The sequence below is a fragment of the Pleurodeles waltl genome, chromosome 3_1 (assembly GCF_031143425.1).
Source record: "Pleurodeles waltl isolate 20211129_DDA chromosome 3_1, aPleWal1.hap1.20221129, whole genome shotgun sequence".
In the NCBI taxonomy this organism is placed as follows: domain Eukaryota; kingdom Metazoa; phylum Chordata; class Amphibia; order Caudata; family Salamandridae; genus Pleurodeles; species Pleurodeles waltl.
Genome location: NC_090440.1, coordinates 1112552733 through 1112574272, shown reverse-complemented (window position 1 = coordinate 1112574272; position 21540 = coordinate 1112552733). Strand labels below are relative to the sequence as shown.

Here is a 21540-nt window from a genome sequence, read left to right as displayed (position 1 = left end):
AAACCTGTGGATACATATGATCCTTAAATTATTTGTGAAAAGAAAGTGTATCCTTGACTAACATCTAATTGCTCTGGAACTTCCCACCACAATTATGTAGGCCCCAAAATCGGTCACCCCCCCACCCCAAAAAATCTACACAGAGTGTCAGCTGACACAGAGCTGGCTCTGAGGCTAACAGTTTCTTTTTCCTTTCATTCTACAAATATGGCCATCCATGAAATCCGAACTAATGCCTTAGTTTTCAAAGAGATTGCAAATGCACCACTATTACATTTAGTCTAGTGACTAAATAGTTGTAATTCCAATGAACTGTTATATTGCCATAGATTTTCTTTGCTACCAAATGGGGAGCTTACCTTCGCAGGGTCAAAATATTGTATATGAATAATTAAAACCTCACACAGCATTCATGAACTATTAGATCACATCAAGTGTAATGTCAGGGTGCACAAGTTAAAAGTGGCTTTAAAATGGACGGTAGTACTATCTTTTGTTGGATAGCTGAGACATTGAATATGGGGAATGAAGACTTTTGAAACAATACTACCTATGGTTCTGTCTCTAATAACTCTAGGTGTTTTCGTTCAATTAAGCATACACAATATTCATTGCATCAGCAGAAATAATGGATTTGACCCTACTTATTTACCAAAGATTATAAATGTGGAGTATGAAAAGTGTAATTATGTTAAATTTCCTGCTGATTAGACTGAACATCAATGATTGTATATGAGTTTTCACATAAGAATGTAAAATGAGGGAATTGTGAAATTGGTTTATACCTGCTAACGTATTACTAAAGCCTTTGCATTACTGCACATTAACAGTCATTTTACATGTGATGCTATTTTGTATTACAATGTTGTACACTAAAATTTTAGCATGACTGCTCAAGTAAGAATAGCCTTGTGTTAAGGTTGATATAAACTAGCAAAAACTGCAGATTTAGTGAAGCAAGCTTAGTCTTATTCTACAAGGTCTTTTCACATTATTCCAATAAGAAGTGATAGGAACCTGCTTGCTAAATGCTATCTGGAGTTTCATTTAGCATATGTGTTATATCCTTCCATTGCTGCATTGTTTTTCTGTCTGTATTTATCTGTAAAAATCAGTGAAAAACTAAAACTGTCAGCCTAAATTATTGAAAATGTATAGGGTATGACTTTCGTGTGCATCATTGCAATGAATTGATTATCTGCTGTATTAAGTCCTTCTAGAATGAATAGCTAAAAGCCTTTCTTTGCACAGCATATCACTTGCATTTATGATATTTTGCTTTTAATGGTATCCACAACTGTAAATATTTGATTATTTTATTGTTGTCATTCTAGTACACATTAATTGTCTCCTGAAGGCAGATTATATCTCATTAAACAAGAGAGAATCCTATATTATCACAAACTGAATTTTGAACGACACAAATCTCACCTTTAACAAGTAACAATCCTTGTTAGAGGAAAGAAATACTGAATAGGAAAATTCAGGTGGGTAACTGACCTTTACTCTGCCTTTGGCATATTACTTGGAAATCTATTACAATTAGTACATTTAACTCACATTCGTTTAAGCTTTTGTCCGTAGCTAATTGTATTTACTTCAAATAGTGAGACTTTTTCAACACATTTCAATTAACTGGGTGCAGTGTTGTTCAAAGCATTAAAGACTACAGCACTACGATGGATAGCAGATTATTTAGATTCAACACTCGAGGCCCCAAGTGGCCAGTCAGGAATAGTGAAAGCAGTATCGGTGCTGACACCAGAGTATATTAAAGTGACAGGAGAAATTAGAGAAGTTTTATTTATTAACAAGAGCTCTCTTCACAACATTTTAGCACCCTTCAATTCAACAGTACTTCCACATGTCAAACTGACTGTGATTGCCTGAAATGTACTCGTCTAAAAAAATACCCATGGCATATTTTCAACAGTACTAAGGCCTCATTTACAAGCCTAGTGGGGCGCTGCTGAATCCTTTTTTTTTACACAGTGGCAGTGCAATTAGTGCTCCTCACTGCTCCATATTTTCAAACTGACATATTGGACCCAATGCGTCCGTTTGTAAAGCTCTGCATTACATTTTACCTGTGCCAGATATAATGTATACAGGTGAGGTGTTCCCACATAAAAAGCCACGTAGAACTGACCCAGTGAAATTTACATCTTTTCACTGCGTCACTCTGAGACTTTACTGTGTCAAAATTTTAATGCCATCTTAGACCAAGCTTAAACTCGATGCAGGGCTTTTCACAATGGGTCTCTCCTCTGTGTCTGACGCTTTGCTGGAGTTGCATCAGTTTTACGATGCAACTCCAGCAATGCTTCACTTTAGCGCCAACAGATGACTACGAATTTCTGATGCATCTGTGAAAACGTGCTCCATGGACTTCCATATTGTAAATATAGAGCATCCATGGCATCATTAGGGGATTTATGGCAGTACTCCATCTTCTCAGAGTGTTGGAGGACATTACCTTTATGATGTACTACCATTCTTTAAGCGTAGAGATGACTGCTGCCTAACGGTTGTCTTTGTACGCTAAAGGTAAACACTGTCACAGTGGTGCCTTTCAATGTTCAAAAAGTAAGGTTGACAGCAGTTCATTCACCTTTTAAAAAGTTTTTTTGTTTTTCTGAACAAAACTCTAAAAGGAGAGGTTGTTTCAGAAAATCAAAACACAAAGACCCCTACACCACGGGAGCCTTCTCCAAACAGTGTGCTGGTCATTTATGTTCTGTCCCTTACCACCAGGTATTTACTGGTCCTGACGGACAGGGAAAAAGACGTTATACAGATCATTCCTTCCTACTCCAGTGGGCCGTAGAAGGAAAATTTCCATTGATGGAAAACAACAGGGTCTTTGTCAACTATAAACTTAAGGTCTGCTTGTCACTAGATGAGGCAGGTGAACCAATGGTTTGATAGACAGGGCACTACTCATTTGCATTTGTGACGGAGTACCCTGTTTGCCAAACTTTAAATCATCCCCAACTGCTTCTGCTAACCACCGGCAATGACTGGCCAAATTAACCACTGTGCTATTTGCATATACAATGGTATTCAAAAGCTTTCCAAACTGTTTTATTTTTTGCTTCATTCAAATTAAATGGTAGTCTCCTTGCTTGCCAACAGAAAGAAATTTGCATAGGAATCTGTAAGGGCAGATTGGTGTTCATCTTCAGGTATTGCAAATATCTCCATTCTTGTGATGGTGCATCCTGCTCCAACCACTGCTTTTCTCACAGATTCCTCATCCAGTTCCAAACACGAAAATGTTTGATCTCCAACAGTGTAGAATGTATCACCGAGTACCCCTACAATCACTAAATGTCCACCACTTCTTAAAAGCGAGGTGATATTTTTCATTGCAGCACAGTAGGCCTCGTAGTCTTTGCAGGCAGTTTCCAAACACAAGGATGTGATCAGGCAGTCGGCTGCAGGCAGCACAATGGGGTCCAAAGGCCGATTCTGTGTGACATCGCATTTTAGAACACGGCTGACTTTTTTCCGTAACTTCTCTTCTTTCTCAAAACACTTTTCCCTAACAAAAAGAAACACAGGCAAATTAATTATTTGATGAAGTATATGTATATTACAAAAAAATGTATGATATTGTTTGGGGTGGATGCTATTAGGTCCATGCAGGCTAGTTTTACAGAACATGAATAATCCAAATGTTATGAATTTGATAATTCAAATTGACCTTTTTTGTCATCCTCTTATTTATAAGGATTTTAGGGTCAGATGTAGGTAAGTTTGGGTTTGCGAGTCGCAAATTGCGAGTCAGACCGACTCGCAAATTGCGAGTCGCAAACCCATATGCAGGATGGTGTCCCTGACACCATCTGCGAATCGCAAGGGGGTCGCAAAGACCCACCTTATTAATATTAATGAGGTGGGTCGCAATTTGCGACCCCCTTGCGATTCGCTGCACTCACAGTAATGGTGGCCTGCTGGAGACAGCAGACCACCTTGTCTGTGACTGCTTTTTAATAAAGCAGTTTTTTTTTTTTTGTATTGCAGCCCGTTTTCCTTAAAGGAAAACGAGCTGCAATACACTCGAAAAAATGAAACATTTTAGTTTAATTTTTTCAGAGTAGGCAGTGGTGTAAAGGACCACTGCCTGCTCTAAAAACATATTTTAAGAGCCATTAACAAAGGGGAAGGGGTCCCATGGGGACGTCTTCCCCTTTGCGAATGGGTTAGCACCCATGGGTGCTAACTGCGAATTGCTTTGCGACCGCGTTCGCGGTCACAAAGCAATTCTGCATTGCGATGCGAATCGTAAAGAGGAAGGGGAACACCCCTTCCTATTTGCGAGTCACATTCCCATTTTGCGAGTCGGTAACCAGGTTACCGACTCGCAAAATGTGAATGAGCATCGCGATGCGCGTTTTGAATGGCGCAAACAAAGAAATTTGCTGTTTGCACCATGCAAAACGCTTTGTACATCTGGCCCCAAGTGTACAGAACACAAGTTTTCAGTGAAAAGCACAATACTAGAAGCTACTAGAACTTAGAAAGCTTAACTATTTTAAGATCCCATCATTCTATAATGTTGATGGGAGTGACAGGAAAAGCGTTACCTGAATAACCCAAATCTAATCATTTATCTCTGGTTTCTTCTGGGACCTAAAGCGAGATGGGCACGTTGCTGTTTTTCCGAACATGGAAAGATAGGTCACTAAAGATTGTGAGTGGTTGTACAATATATCTCGTGTTCTTGTATGGCAGCTTCTCCATTGTTAATATACATTAGAGACTCCATTCATTGGGCGCATGCTCACCCTGTAAGTAACCTATCAAAATATTGTGCGGTAGGATATAGTATTCAATGCCATAGTCCCTCAAGCCCACTGAAAGAGCATGACTTGGCTGCACCATTATGTTTTACGGAAGAGGAGAAATGAAGCATTCAGCTGTATGTTTAACGTTTGAAAATTGTATCCATTTTTACGTGGCGCATTTGAAGATCACAACATTTTGGTGTACTTAGAAGTAGCCCTATAGCAATGTTATATGCAAACTGCATTTATGCAATATTTACCAAATGTATCATAGATTTAACGCTTTAGAAAATGGCATATTTAGTCATCACTTTTCAATTATTTTGTTTATGAGAAATGGACAAGTAAACATTTAACCAGAATGTGCATTTAAATTATTCATGTTACCTCGGCTGGAGTTAAGGCCCATATGATTTTCTATGTTTTATTTCAACATGAAGCTTGTTTTGTTGCACATTTGCACATTTCTTCCCCTACTTGCGAGTACTGGCGAGGGATTGCTGATGGAGGGAGAAGGCAGCGAGACCCAATGGACTTTGTGCAATGGCAGGGGCTAGAGAATAGAGGTAAGTGAAACACACTGTCCCTTAGCCATATGCACACCCTTGCACTACACACTACACAACACACCACACCACATTCACACAATAACCCATTGGCATTTCAGCACAAACCTTACATGCCGAAAACACATATTGACATACATCCATGCCACAACATAGACACATTTGACACTGGACCCACATGACACAACCACAAAAACCAACACAACTACACATTAATCTACACAAACACACTCACACACACATACAACTGCACACATCACAACGGCTGCCACACAGCAACAACACTCAACTGAATGTATCACACAGCAACACAACATACACAACAACATTCATCTCATATGCAAGTGACACACATACAGACACAATTACACCACCCATTGCAGCTCCCTCCAACTAAAACTGCCCATCCACACACACACACATGTACAGACTCACATACACAATAGGTAGCACAAACCTACCTGTACAGGTTCCCTTGCAATGCACACACATGGAAACGGTCGTCCATTGTGAGTGTACCATCATTGTAGTTCCTACATTCATTTTGCAATGAATAATGATACCACAATGTCAGTTGTGTATGTGTGTAGTATATCTGCTGTGCCAGTGTGTCCCCATCCATTTGTGACATCATTGGGTATCCCACATATGCACATCACAATAAATGTAAAAAAATTACAGTGACATGTATATGCCTGAAGTGGTCCCTTTGTCCGATGCTTTGCTTTTCCTTTAGTGATGTTGTATCTTTATAGCTTGATTTTGAAACTCATTTATGTAAGTTTGATTTTAAGTCTGTAATAAATTATTTTTGAACTTTAAGTTCATCTCTGAGATTTAATATGTGACCCAAAGGGTTACACTGTTATTTATAGATCTGGAAATTCGTATGTGTCCTTGTCCCTTGAGGCTCCAAAAAAGGTTCATCAACTCAATGAAGAAGTAGAGGAGTTTACGTTGGCTCGGATGGTAGCAGCGATAGGATTGTTAGGATCCTGAAGTAAGGAGAGCTAGAACCCTCTTTTCTAGAATAGGTAGTCCCCAGAGCCCAATTCCTAGTGTCCACGCCCAGGCCTGGAAGATCAGTGAAGTTGTGAACATTCGGAAGAGAGTCGTATTTGCAGAGGAGGTGTGAGTATTAATAAAATTGCAAATTGCAGAGGTTCATGATTAGCTTGCAGTGCTTGTGAGTTTGGCTGGTGTCTTGTGGAGATGTTTGCTTGTTATGTGAGTTTGCCGATTTCTAAAAGAAGTTGAAGAGATTTTGTGTCTGACATGGCCCAAGAGCCCAGGATATATTAAAGGTGTAGATGACACCGTATTATTTTTGCCTGTTAAGTAGTGGTAATCATTGTGAAATGTCATCGACGGCACAGTTTAGCTTTATCTTTGCATCAATGTGAGGCAATCGGTATAAGGGGAACTGAATGTGCAGAGTGAACTTTTCCTGATCTGGATGATACCCCACCAGTTGAGGTTTAATTCACAATGTTTGCGAGAATTCATGTGTGATTGGAAACTGTAGATTCTTTAGTGAAACAGGCAAAAGTTTATATTTTGTTATACTTTGTTTTATGTGTGGGAGTTTGAAGAAAACTGGTGTGTGCAGATTGTAAAATAGGGCAAACTGCTGTGAGGAGCGAGATCGATGTCATTGTGTGTCACACTGGGTTAGGTCTGTTGGTGTGTTGCTATTGGTTGACGAAGTCACAAGGGACTGCACTGTGATTGATGATTATTAGGGAGACAAGGATTGTGGATACAATGCTGTTTTCGAAACAAAAACTTTATTGTAATTATTGACACTTTACTGGGGAAAGATGAATTATTTCAAAGCGATGCAAGATATTTCAAAGGAGATGCACATATACCTAGTAGCGAAAGAGAAGGGGTTCCTCCTGAAGATATCCCAGGACATTGCATGACTATTAGCGTAGGGCTACATACATGTGTTTGGCTTGGTCAATGGCACAAGATCACAGAAAAAGAGGGGGCATGAAAGTTTCCACGATATGGCACATTCAATTTGAGAATTATTTAGAATTCAAGGAGGGTGTTGTAAGACATGAAACCACCTCCTAGAATTATATGAAGTGTTAAACGCTTAGGAATATGCCACCCATGCTAGAGAAAGGGAGAAATTTTAGGGCAAAGCTCAAAGGACTGTGCAAACCTATGCAGGTGCTAGATGGGATGCAGAAGAGAACCGACATGATTGAAGGGTTTAGATTATATCGAGTTTTAACAACTGATGTAGTTGTGGGAGAGAGAGAATGGAAAAAGACTAAGATACAAAAGGAAGGAAAGAAAAAAACACCAGATCACATGAGTGAAGTCGTGATAGAGATTCTGGAGACATCCTTTTAGATGTGTTACTATCTGAAACTCCGTCTCCCTGTAATGAAGCTACGGGGGTGGACACGGTACTAATGGCACTGTAAAGATTGTGTTTGATACTGCTCTGGCATACATGTCTTCTAGTCCTGTGGGAGCCATTCCCAGCTACTACACTTTGTGAGTCGAGGAATCTGCTTTCAGGAATGTGTGTTCCAATTGATCCTATTTTGAGCACTGCAGAACACTTACTACTCTGCTCACCATTGGTCCTGTGATTCCTATGATTAAACCTGAAGGTCCAGGCAAAACATTTTTTAATATCGCTGTCTCACAAGTAGCTGGCGGGCCAAGCAGAACTCCAACAAGGCCAGATCCAAAGCAATTTGTTCCCAACCCACACAGGTTTTCCATGTGTGGCAAGTGCAGATTTTACTCTGAGTGTTTCTGGAGGCACTTCTATAGGTACTCATCAGAAAATACCAACAACTGGAACCCCTGTCTGGGAACCGCCTTTAATTTCTAATGGTGGTGCCCGGGTCAGTGGTAAAATGTCTAAAATTCCTGTAGTGACTCACACCATTAGGGCAAAAGAAATAGATGAATGGATGAGAGATTGTAATGAAGGAACTCCTTTGAGAGAACATGTGAGTACTGAATTGAGTCAAGAGACAGTCTCATTATCACCAAAAGAGCAGTTACTGAATGTTCTAAAATTTTAAAAGGAATTGAATGAGTTGATTAAAAGACATCTTGATCTATATTGATGGGATAGATACCATGAGAAAGAACTTGAGTTCCTGTGTAGGAACATCACTAAGCGTGGGGGTGAGCTTCATGACAAATTAGGGGTATTTGCTCAGAAATAAGAAGTAGATTTGAATAAAAACAAAGCCTCACAGGCAACCTATTGAGTATATTTTAATGAAAAGAACATAATTGGTATGAGAATTCCAGGAATGAAAACCCAGATTAAAGAATTAGCTGACAACCATTGAAAGTAGAATGACTTAGATAAGTGGGAACCAAAATGGGTGAAAAAGAAAGACATAAAAAAGACCCTGGGAAACCCCCTCCTACAGGAGCAGAATGTGGCACTACAAAGTTCCCTTTGAGAGAAGTGTCTGCTGGGGGTTACGTACAAGTGTCTTGGAGAGGAATCTCTCATCATTCACCAATGAGTTTCCAAAATTGAGAGAAAAGTCAGTGTCATGGTTGAGAGGTTTGTGAAAGTATTTCAGGTGTTGTGGTTTGACCTGAACACATTCTTTGACATTGTTGTTCCAAGCGATTTGTGGGCAGAATCTAAAGCAGCTTTCAACAGCCCGTGATAGCGCCAAGAAGAAGTGTCATAACAAAAGGGTCCATTGCTGCTGGTGATGAAAATATATCAACAGATTATGATATATTTGAAGGCATAGGTACCAACCCAAGATATAGATTGAGTTAAGATTGATAGAATGACTCTGGAACCCAAGAAACCAATTCATGCTTACTATGAGAGACTGTTGCAAACATTCAAGCTGTTTAGTGGAATTGAGACACTTGAACCTAAGGATATGGGGCATTTTGTATCAAGGTTTGTGACAGGATTGAAACCTGCGATCAGCATAATTCAACAGCATTTGATTTGTTGGCAGAATAAGTCAGTTGACAAGATTTTGAGGTATGCCAAGTACTGCAGCAAGAAGCTTGAAATGAAACAGTACAAACTGAAGGAAAAGCTCATGGTCGTTCAGATGAGGGCAGCTCAAATAACTAGTCAGATTCAGCCAATGGCAAGCAATGTTGGCACCATGCAAGGTGTATACTGGCAAGGGCCAATTCAAATGCAAGGTAGGGGGTTAAGGAATGCCTATTGACCATAACACTGGAATAGAGATTTATGGTTTAAAGTGGACAATTATGTGTCACATCTGTAATAAGGTGGGGCATTGGAAGAGGGAATGTTATTTTAATCCAGCTAATCAGTTACAAAGCTTAGGATGTGTGCCATGTCAGAACAAAAATCCCACACTAATGCTAAATATACCAAGACAGAGAGGTCAAATAATAATGTGCCCCAAGCCCCAAAGATGCAGGTTCCACAACCTCCAATGCCCCAACAGAATGCAGTTGATCCTACATTCAATGCTAACCAGGTTCCCAATAGGAGTATGAATGCAATGCAAGGAGGAAATACTTTCCAACAGTTTCCTCTGTTTGATACTAAGGATAGAAGTGGCTCCACTCATTCAAGCTGATGGTACCTGAGAGGGGAGGAAGACTGTGTACTTGGCTCAGCCTCACAGGTGGACCAGAGTGGACCTTTCATAGAAAGCGAGATGGATGGCCGCCCCCTTTCATTATTGGTTGATACAGGTGCTACCCGCACTACTTTGAGAACAGTAGAGGTCCCAAAAGTACAAGTTGTAGGAGTAGTAAACAAACGTATGACAACTCAGGAAATTTAACCAGTTCTGGTAAAAATAGGGCCATTTGATGACAAAAACAGATTTGCGGTCTGTGATTTCAGCCCAGTAAATCTTTTGGGAAGAGTTTTATTGTGTAAATTAAACTGTATCATTTATTGTATGCCAGCAGGCATAGAGATGCAAATTCGTAATGAGGCTGTCGCCTTTAAATTGGCAATTGATGAATCCTTTTGCTCCTTGTGCACCGTGTGACTGTTGATAATTTAACGTCAGGTTTGAGAGACACAGTTAAAATTAAAATGTCAGATTTTTCAGGAAAGGACATTGGACTGATTAAAGGTGTTGAGCCTGTTTGAATAATGGTAAAGCCAAATTCAGAGTTTCCAAGAACACCTCAGTATAATCTGATACCTGAGATGATTGCAGGGATTCATCCCGTAATCGAGTCCATGATTCAGCAGGACATTCTGAAAGAAATAATGGGGGGTCCTTGTAATTCTCTCATAATGGGCTTACGGAAGTTGAGTGGGAAATATAGAACTGTGCAGGACCTGTGCAAAGTGAACAATATAGTTGTTCCTTTTTGCCCTTTAGTATCAAATCCAGCTGTGGTATTGTTTCAGATTCCATGTGAGTCTGATTGGTTCACTGTCATTGATCTATGTCAAGCCTTTTTCTTTAGAACATTGCTTAAGGATAGTCAGTTCACCTTTGCAGTTCAGTTCCAAAATTGTGTTTTGGCATGGTGCAAGTCCTGCATGGATTCACAGAAAGTCTTTCCATTTTTTAACCAGATTTTTAAGAAACATCTGGTATCTTTGGTTATGCCTTGTAACTCAGTTCTGATTCAATACATAGACCACTTAAAGGTGGTGTTGAATACCGAAGAAGCATATAAACAAGATACTATTGCATTTTTGAACCACCTAGCTGAGAATGGGCATAAAGGGGCAGATTTAAACTTTTTGAAGCAAAACCGGGCTAACGCAGTTTTGCGTCAAAAAGTTTAGTGCTGGCTTGCGCCAATTTTAAGTGCCACCCGGGTGTCATATTTATGACACAGGATGGCGCTAAAAACTGGGTAAAGTAAAAAATTATGACATTAACCCTTGCGCCCTGTCTTAAGGCAAACTGACGTTAACGCTGCAAAATGGACTCTAACCCATTTTACGGCACGTAAACATGACGCAAACGGATTTTAACTCCACATTTGTGTCAACTTTAGACGCAAATGCAGGAAAATTTGTAAAGCAGAGAGAAAATGGAAGCAGCAGGCCAGGGGAGGCTCCAGGGTGACCCAGGAACTAGCCAGGAGGACACACAGAAGTTCCAGGGGAAGGCGAAGAAAAAGAAAAAGTGTCAGTTTAGTGCAAAGGAGCATGAAATTCTTGTGAGAGAGGTGACGGAGCACCAACATCAGCTATTTGTCCCCTCCAAATTGCCAATTTGCAAGAGAGAGGCAATATGGCAGCAAATAGTAGACAAAATTAACAGTGCAGCAGAGGTGAGGAGAACTATAACCGAGTGCAAGAAACGCTGGCATAATTGTAAGCAAAGACTAAGAAGAAAATGTCAAGGAACAGAAAGGCAGCACTGCAAACTGGAGGTGGATGTCCAGCACCACAGGAGGACCTGGATGAGCAGAGGAACTTGTCACTGGAATCGCAGGACAGGATAGCGCAGACTACCAGGAACCACCACAAATGCAGGGTAAGTTTCATGTGCTAAATAAATGCTAAATTAACAAATGCAAGAAGGGGAAGGCACATATGACTCACACAATGCATGTGAAAGAGGTGCAGAGGGACAAATTGCCCATGAATCAAGTTGCACCATTCAAACATCAGCAACACATGTACACATGCATTGGTTGTGCCATGCACCACAACACTTACACAACCTGGACATATGTTAATCACCAGGGCTACATACCAACATGTACATATGCAGCACATAGGATGGAAGGCATGTCTAACTACTGTGCCCGTGGTTGTGTCATCACAACATCCATTGCATATAGTTAAACAAACTCTACCAACACAACTAATACATCAGAGACAAGGAAGTCAGTCAATACCATTCCTGGGGTTACGTAATGGTGGTGTCTCTTGCAGAAACACTCCACAACTGCCTTGTCCCATTGCTAAAACACGTGTGCTGCATCTTACAGTCCACATCAAAATGGCACCTTAGCTAACATTACTCAGACATGTGCAGGACACACCACCACCCCGTGTATAAACAACTCATCCTCATGAGGCAGCCACTTCACCATCATGCACTAAGGATGCCTGTCTGGGTACTGGTAAAAGTAATCTGTGCAGCTGCTGGGGGAATTGCAGGGTGGTCCTGTATTACAGGAAACATGGCACTACTCAGTGTAACTAACCTGGTGCAGTGCGGAGCCACACATAGTGACGCTGATCAGGACTGTGCCACTAGAGAAAATATGCACTACAGATTGCAATCTGTAGGTCACATCACATACAGGCTGAGCCCACAACAACTCTGACACAACCATGTGAGCCACATATGAATGGGGAAACAATCACACAAACACAACATATGGTGTATGTCTGTGAACATCTTGGTGTACAATTTCACACTGAAGGGTGGGGCATGGTGCATGGGCAAGTTTGGCATTGGTTAGGTTGCTAATGCAGTGCACCCTCCGCAGTTGGCAGTATGAGTAAAACACTAGGATGGCGGGTGGAAATCTGTCTCCTCATGTCAGCTCTGTGAGGCAGTTACCACTACATTGCTGATGGATCAAATCGAGCCAACAACAACCGAGGGGGGGGGGGAATTGGGTGTGACAGCACACTCTGCTCATATCAATGCTAATCAGGCATTGGAAAGTGCAAAGGGCGTGGGTCCCCTGCACTACCCATGCCAGGTGCCTGGGCTGTGCAGGGGCACCCAGGGGCATATTACACCACATTACCACCAACCTTTGCATGGGGGTTTGACCACATGCAAAGGCTGTAGGAAAAGCGAGAACATACCTGGAAGGCAGCACTGATCGTAATGCTAGTCTGGTGTCTCATGACAGGTGGCATTGCTAGTCTGTAAGCTGCCTGCAACCTGCCAGTGCCAGGCCATTGGCCCATGGGGCATTCCCCGTGGACAGCATGTGCCACTTCCACCTGCCCTGTTGGCGGTGGTCATATTGCCGATGGCAGCCTGGTGGTCATAGGACTGACAGACTTGTAATACTGGTCCATGTATGCACCAGTACAACTACCGGCGAAAACTCCATCAAACAAGCTTGAGGCCCTGACCTAAGTTCAACATAAATCAACTGGCTATGCCCATTATTTTGTGGCATCAGGCACTGTTATGTAGAAAATTATGTTCACATCAACAAATGATACCAATGCTGGCAATCTCTGGGTCCACCCCTGTGCCAGTTTCAAATTAGCTGCACTGCCACAATGCTGCATCTCTTGCACCATAGCGCAATGATGGCTGCATTAAGGGGGAGATCACAGTTGTGTAGGAAGGTGCACATTCCAGCACAACCAGCAACTGAAATGGCAATCTCCTAGGTCCATGTGTGCTGTGCAATGTAGCACACATACACATACATCAACATGAGGAGCAATCAAAGTAAACAACAATATAGCGCCTTGGTAATGCCATCCCTGGGGTGGTGTACGGTTTAGGTGCCGCCCTGGTGTATGACAAACACATAAAACTGGTACAGGGGCAAATTGCAATGTGTGCTGGTGTGGCTTGACCACTGCAACAGCTATTGAAAGGCCTTACCATGCAAATTGATGCATAGGAAGGGTCCACAATAACAAGATGGTGTCAAGCCACCAAAAGGAAATGCATCACACCTTGTAAATATGACACAGCCTATTGCACCACCGGAGCTTCCCTTTACTTGACACTCAGGTGGGGCAAAGGGCTGATAAATTGCACCCATTATAAACAAGAACAATGTTTGGAGTATAAGTTGTCACTGTGCCTCTAATAGCAATTCAATGATGTGACATGTCAACTGCCACAACATAAAAAGATTGATTTTGCACCATCTCATTGCAGAGGATGATGGCACTCGTGCTGATCTGCCTGTCCTGGAGTTCTCCGATGACCTGGATGACCAGATGATAACCACCCGCCAAGAGACTCTCCAGGACGTCCTGGAATCACTCCAGACACCACCTCCAGTTGAAAGGAGGACAACCAATGTGGCAGCCATCCCAGATGAGCCACCCAACACCCTAAATTTACAGCCTGCCAGCACCCACACAGCTCAGGACTCTGAGGACCCAGGGACAAGCTTCCAGAGGACAGTGGTAGAAGTTAAGCAGGAAATGTCCAAGCAGATGCGGGTGGGGATGGAGACCATGGCAGCCAGCTCAGAGGTAATGCACATGTGCCTCATGACAGCAAATTAACACACAGCTGCCAACAGAGGCACACACTCCCCACTGTGTGGAGTCCAGCAGTGTCTGATGGACATAGCTGCTGCAATGAGGGAGAGGCCACAAAAACTGCCCTCCTAAACTGGCAGCAGCATGATTGAGAACAAGCTGGACTCCATTTAGCATAAAGTGGTCTCCCTCAGGGTAGACATGGCTGCCTACCACCAGGATGTTGCTGCTATCCTGCTGCAGTGATGCCATATGTTATACCACAAATGGCAGCTACCGGAAATTGGGGTTCCACATCTTCAGCTCAACCACTGAAGTGTGTGTGGCCTCCTCTACTACCCCACCACCTCCACCAATGGCACAGGAGACACCACACACATTGGAGGATAAAGGTGTGGAACAGATCACCTTTACTCAGTAGAGTACCCAGTAGCACCAGCCTAAGTCACATGGGCAGTGTTCTCCTTAGTTCTGTGCTAAAGATCATGCCAGTGTTTTCACAGTAGGATATATGCACTCTTCACCCACACACTGTTGACCTGTCTGCTATGGACTGTCATTGTCTCTGACTTGCCAATTGTTGAACAAGATAAACGGTTCTCTTGTTTGCACTGTAATTCTTTGTCCGCATTACCTGAGGGGAAGCGCTTTTGGAAGCAGGAGGAGGCGGCGTCTGTTTGTTCAAGGGAAGGAGCCCTTTAAAAGTGACTTTGCGCTCCTGCTACCGCGGGAAGCGTGTTTGGAAGCAGGAGGAGGCGGCGTCTGTTTGTTCAAGGGCAGGAGCCCTTTAAAATTGACTTGGCGCTCCCGCTACCGCGGGAAGCGCGTTTGGAAGCAGGAGGAGGCGGCGTCTGTTTGTTCACGGGCAGGAGCCCTTTAAAATTGACTTTGCGCTCCCGCTAACACGGGAAGCGCGTTTTGGAAGCAGGAGGAGGCGGCGGGTGTTTGATCTAGGGCAGGAGCCCTTTAAAAGTGACTTCGCTCTCCCGCTACCACAGGAAGCGTGTTTGGAAGCAGGAGGAGGCGGCGTCTGTTTGTTCAAGGGCAGGAGACTTTAAAATTGACTTCGCGCTCCCACTACCGCAGGAAGCGCGTTTGGAAGCAGGAGGAGGCAGCGTCTGTTTGTTCAAGGGCAGGAGCCCTTTTAAAGTGACTTTGTGCTCCCGCTACCGCGGTACGCGCTCGGGCAGCGCCCGGGTGAAGCACGGGCCAAGAGCGGGCCCATCTTGCACCCGTCTTCGCCCGTAAGAGGCTGGGCTGGGCCACCCCTCTTTCATTTCCAGTCGAGGGTGACTATTTATATCTGCTAATACTTGGAGTATATTTTGGAGTTTTATAATGGGTTTTTAATAGTTTTTTTACTTTTACTTAATAGGTTGCTTTGCTTGTTTTGCGGTTGAAACTTTTTTACTGTAAAAATGGGCAGGAAAAGAGGTCCGTTAACTGGTCCATTGGGGGGTGGTAGTGGCGGTAGTAGACAGGGAAGTGGCACCACAACATTGGACTCCTTCCTCGCAAGAGCTGTCGGGTTTGTAACAAAGGAAATCGATTTGGCAGAGAGGAGGTTATCCATGGAATTGGAGGACTGGCGCCAGGCCCCAACAGATAGTGGCCCTCGGGAGGTCGTGGATGTGGAGGTGGCTTTTCCTGGGCAGGGACCAAGGTGCTGTTATGGCTGCTGCTGAGCCTGGTCAGGCTGAGTCAACAGAGACAATAGAGGGTTCTGGTGGCCAAGGCCCCTCCAGAAGAAGTAAAAGACTTTTATTATCTTCTCCCCCAGCCTGCCCCATGGATAAATGTAGCCCTCCTCCGAAGAAAAAAAAGTTCTTAAAGAAGATGATGCCCAAGTTGAAAACACCTCTCTTGGAGCTCCCTAAGGGTATGAGCAGTGACCCTGCACCTTGCCAGCATCTGGGCTGTGATGTAACTATTTTATTGTCAAAATTTCAGGAAATGATCCAGGAGATTTTGTCCCTCGTTGTGGCGAAATTATCGGCCATGGAAAAAGCAGTCTCTCTGATATGTATGCAAGGAAGCCAAGGGAGGCACTGTGTAGGTGGATGTGTGGCCCGACCAGGCGATCTCATTCCAGTGAGGAGTTGTTCCTGCCGGAAGAAGCTGCAGGGTCGTTGGGGCCTCTGGGAAAAACATCTCAGCTATTGGTTAATCCTGTAAATTCTGGGGGTCAGGGTCCTTGCGTTGAGATTGCTCCGGCTGCACCGACTTCCCTATTAAGGGCGGACAGGACTGTCAATAGGTTTTAGTTGTAGTAGGCAGCCTGATCCTGAATCTGTGGCAGTTGGGGGAGTCGGCCAACAGCTGGATGGGAACGATAATTTAAATCCGCTGATGGCCAGGCCTCCATTGGCTTGTTTGGATCTCCCCCCAGCTTGTGCCCCCTACGTGGTGGTGTTGACAAATGTACCTGCTCTTGCTCCTGGGGTAACTCAGTCTACGGCCCAACTCACAAATAAGGTTGGATACTGGTTGAGTAAGAACTGTGATTTTTCATGTAAGGATTTTAAGGATATTCTCTTTGCCAGAAGAATTGGCTGGGTGGGACCCAAAAATAAAGTGGGGAATAGAGATTGTATTATTATAAATGTTAGATATCCTGCCCTGACTCAAAGGCTCCTTTCTACTTATCGTCCTGCTGTTGTTAGAGCAGGTACAATAGGTATGGTCCCTCTGGGTTATTTTTATGACCACATGCGACTGAGTGCTGGGGTTTCTCTTGGCTTTGGCAGGAATCCCCCCCTAGGTCACAATAGCCTGCAGGCAACTAGCAGAAGAATTGTCACCAATAGTAATTTATGTTTGGAAGGGGTGGACTGACAATGTGCCGAGACCCTGACCACGCAGGAAGAGGTGCCTCCACAGTGTAATCTTATTTCATGGAATATTTCGGGGTATGATGCTAAGTTATCTGATCAGGCGTGGGTTGGGTGTGTGGTTAACTATGATGTTATGATGCTTCAGGAAACCAGGTTGGAGGGGTTGTCTGTGTGGGATGGGTATGATAGATGTGCAATTCCAGCCGTGCAGTCTTTTAGTGGCCGCTCGAAAGGTGGCCTGGTTACCCTAATTCACCTCTCTAAGATAGTGGGTGCTTTTCAAATTAACTGCAACCACCAAGGTATATTGCTGGTATGGGTAATTTTCTCCAATAACTTTAATATTTTGCTGGTAATCTTTTATAATGCTGTGTGGAATGTGGGGCGCCAAATTGGGGCACTGTTCTCCATTCTTCAGGTTCTGAAATATAGAATGGAGGAGGTGGGGCTGGAATTCTGTGCTATTGTCTCTGGAGATTTTAATGCTAAGTTGGGAAGGCTTAGTACTGTGGTTACTCCCTTTATGTGTGATTGCGAGGATTATTTAGTGGATGATCTTCAGAACTCCAGAGGAAGGGTTCTAATTAAGGAACTTAGGAAGATGGGCCTTCTGAATTTTTGTGATATAGGAGCAGTAGGCACTCACCAACTCTCAACCTATGTGGGAAGAGGGTCTGGAACCACTATTGACTATATTTTTGTGTCTCCGCCTATGAAAGATCTGGTGATTGGGGGTGAGGTGCAAGGGCAGTGTTTCAGCGATCATAACCCCCTTATAGTGTCCTTTAAACTCCCTGGGGCCCTACGTAAAGTGGGACGAGATAAGCCTGTAGCAGTGGAGATAAAGGACCAGGGTAGGCGGCTTGGGTGGAAACAAGTAGATTCCCAAAAAGTTGTAGGAAGGGTGGTGGGGGAAAATCTACACTTATTTATGGAAACACTCTTGACAGAGGCTCCTAATCCTAAAACTGTTATGGATGCAATAACAGTAGTAAATGCAGCAGTGAGAGACTGTCTATTCTCAGTAGGCAGCCACCCGAGTAAACGCAAATGTGGTTGGTTTGACAAGGCCTGCTATGATGCAAGGGCAAACCTGAAGATGGCCACTAAGAAACATCCTAAAGATTGGGTCCTTGTAAAAGAAGCCAGATTGAAGTATAAAAGGGCCCTGAGGGATAGCAAGCTAGAACATAAAGATGAAGCCTGGGAAGAGTTAGAGCGTGCTATAGCTCTGAAGGATCCTGGTCCGTCTTGGAAGGTGGTAAATAGAGGCTCCTTTGGAACAGAAACATCTGAGGGCCTTGGCTGTAACATCGCCCCAGAGGCCTGGGTAATTCACTTTTGTAGAATTTTTGAGGGCACTCCCCTAAGAAATAACCGGGGATAACGAGTATGACATGGCTCCTAACCTAGCAAGTAGGTTTTCGCTCCAGGAGGTTATGGATGCGATACAGAGTAGCGCTATTAATACATCTCCAGGCCCAGATTCGATCCCTATGGATTTGTATAAATCTAACCCCCAGTTCTGGGCACCTATTCTCTTAAATGTTCTCAATGCAGCAGTTACTGTGGACATTCCTGCCTCTTGGAGATTGGCCTGCATTGTCCCACTGTTTAAAAAGGGCGATCGAAACAATCCTAAGTCTTATCGCCCTATTTCTCTCCTGGACTCTTCTGCGAAGATTCTGAGATGGATTATTTTAAGGCGTCTGGAGGCCTGGATGATAGGAAATGATATTTTAAGCCAGGACCAGTATTGTTTTAGGGAAGGCCTCGGTAAGCGAGAACAATGTCTTAACTTATTGATGATGATCGGTAAATACACGCAGGCCAGGAAAGGTACCCTCTATCTTGCTTTTATGAACCTTAGTTGTGCCTTCCATAAGGTGAACCGGTCTATATTGTGGGAGAGGTTAGATCAGCTAGGGTTGGATCCTAATATTGTAGAGCTGCTCCGGTATCTTCATTCTGGAACGGTTGCAAATGTGAGGGTGGGGCCAAATGGAGAATGCTCAGAGGCCTTTAAGCTTTTAAAGGGTGTGCGCCAGGGGTGTGTTCTGGCCCCTACTTTGTTCCTTTTATATACAAATGGATTGTCTGATTTTTTGATGGAACATTGTAGGGATGTCCCAAAAGTGAATGGTATTGATATCCCTGTGCTGACGTACGCGGATGACGCGGTCCTCATGGCCCGCACTATGAATGGTCTCCAGGAAATAGTTAGAGCCTCTGTCTCCTTTATGTCAGCTTTGGGTTTAGAGGTCAATTTTAAGAAATCAAATTTTATGGTTTGCGGAAGACCCTTGAGTAGAGTGGGGGATCAAACTATTAGCAGGGTCCATGAGTTCCCATATTTAGGGGTTATTTTTGATGAGAAAGGATCTTGGAAACCATGTATTGCTGAAGGGGTGTGCTTTTTCATGCAACAGTTGGTGTGACTTTTGACTTTGCTGTAAGGGTAGGTAGTAAACCTATCAAGCCTTTGCTTGAAATCTATAGGCGGAAATGCCTCCCTGTCCTGCTGTATGGTGCAGCACTTTGGGGGTATAGGGATACCCGAGCCCTTACGGTGGAAGAAAATCGGTTCTGTAGAAGGCTATTGGGAGTTGGACAAAATATCCCTGGTTTTTGCCTTCATCTGGAACTGGAGCTTGAGTATGTGCAGGACACTATCCAGTTGGCTCCCCTTCTGTTATGGATCTCAATCTGGAGTAACGAACATGCCACTCTTAATAGGGACATCCTAAGGGACTGTTTGGCTTGTGACAATGCAAAGAATATTCCCTGGTTGGCACACATAAGGAAGATGGCCCATGACCTGGGGTGGCCTGAATTGGTTGATTATCCCGAGGGCCTGACTAGTTGTGATAAGAAATGGGCTAAGGATAACTTTCTGAGAATCCAGGAGACCAAGAGGGAGGGGGAGGTCCTAGCGAAAAAATCGATCAGGGACTTTATCATGCTAAAGATGTGGGTGGGTCCTGAGCGCTATCTCTTAGAGATAAAGGATGTGAGGGAAAGGTCTCTTATAACTCGATTCCGTTTGGGGATCATTAGAGTAATCTGTGTTTCCCGCTAGGTCAGTATGGGAAAAATCTATTAGACCCTGCCCCTGTGATGGGGTGTCCCAACAGACCTTGTCCCATTTTACATTGTTTTGTGTTTTTTATGCACCGTTTAGAACTCGATTTCTATTACCCCTCCTAAGGCCCAAGGGTTTCGTGCAATATCGTCCTGCTTTTATGTGGTTGCAAATGGCCTCAGATGTATTGGTGTGGAAGGGCCTGGGATCATTCCTGAAGGGAGCTATTACTTGGCGTAAAAATGTAGAGTTTTTAGAATTAATTCTTTTATCCTATTGTTTTTATCTATGAGGTTTTATATGTTTATATTTTTGATGGGTGTTCTTATTATATATGGTTTTATTGTTATATTTACAAATGTATTGGTGATTATTTGTTTTAATGGATGAATTTTTTCATACCGAATAAAGTTTTACTTTACACTGGACTTGCCAATTGGCAATTATTGTTTCTCCACACTTATCAACACTGCTCCAAAGCATGTCCCAAGACATGTCTGTTAACCCTGGAATTGTAAAGTGTCAAAAATGTATGGATTTCACAAATGGGGTCACTGAACTGGATATTGTAAATATCTCACTACAACACTTCCACTTGTAAATAAACACCTTGTACACAATTAGCATGTCTACGTCTATTGTGATCCATCGACTCAACTAAATGATTGTAATACGTGAATCCATGTCGTTGGTCACAGAATATAAGTACAAAAGTGCAGGACTGTGGTGGCACAAAACTACACACAAGGTTCCTAACATGACAAATGTGTATGCTGGTCTCATCACCTACAAGCAATTCACTAAGTATGTCACAGATGAAGAACACATATTTGGTTCCCTAACCATATACGGCAGGTACGGCTGAAAAGCAAGTCTAGGGCAATATGATCAGCTGGGAGTACCAGAAGAACTCATTGGTGGGGTACAGAGGTAGCTAACCTCATTAGTGATGACCACGGTCAGATTTGCAGGATAGAGTTCCAATTGTGGCTGTTGTAAGATGTCCCACAGTTCCCAACATTCCTACAACAGGACCCCAACACTGACAGCTGAAGTACCAGACCTACCTGTCCAATATAAAGTATACATAGTCATCATGAGTGGCGGGTACACTGGATGGCAGATGCATTGACTAGTA

The 21540-nt window shown here is 43.2% G+C and overlaps 1 protein-coding gene across 1 annotated transcript in view; it reads right to left on the bottom strand.

The window, feature by feature from the left end:
• Positions 1-1302: 1302 nt before the first annotated feature.
• LOC138284997 (nicotinamide N-methyltransferase-like) overlaps positions 1303-21540 on the bottom strand; it is a 177315-nt gene continuing 157077 nt past the window's right edge. Inside the window, exon 3 of the mRNA XM_069224397.1 lies at positions 1303-3544. Within this exon, the coding sequence (XP_069080498.1) occupies positions 3106-3544 (439 nt within the window). The 3' untranslated portion in view covers positions 1303-3105. The remainder of the gene's footprint in view (positions 3545-21540) is intronic.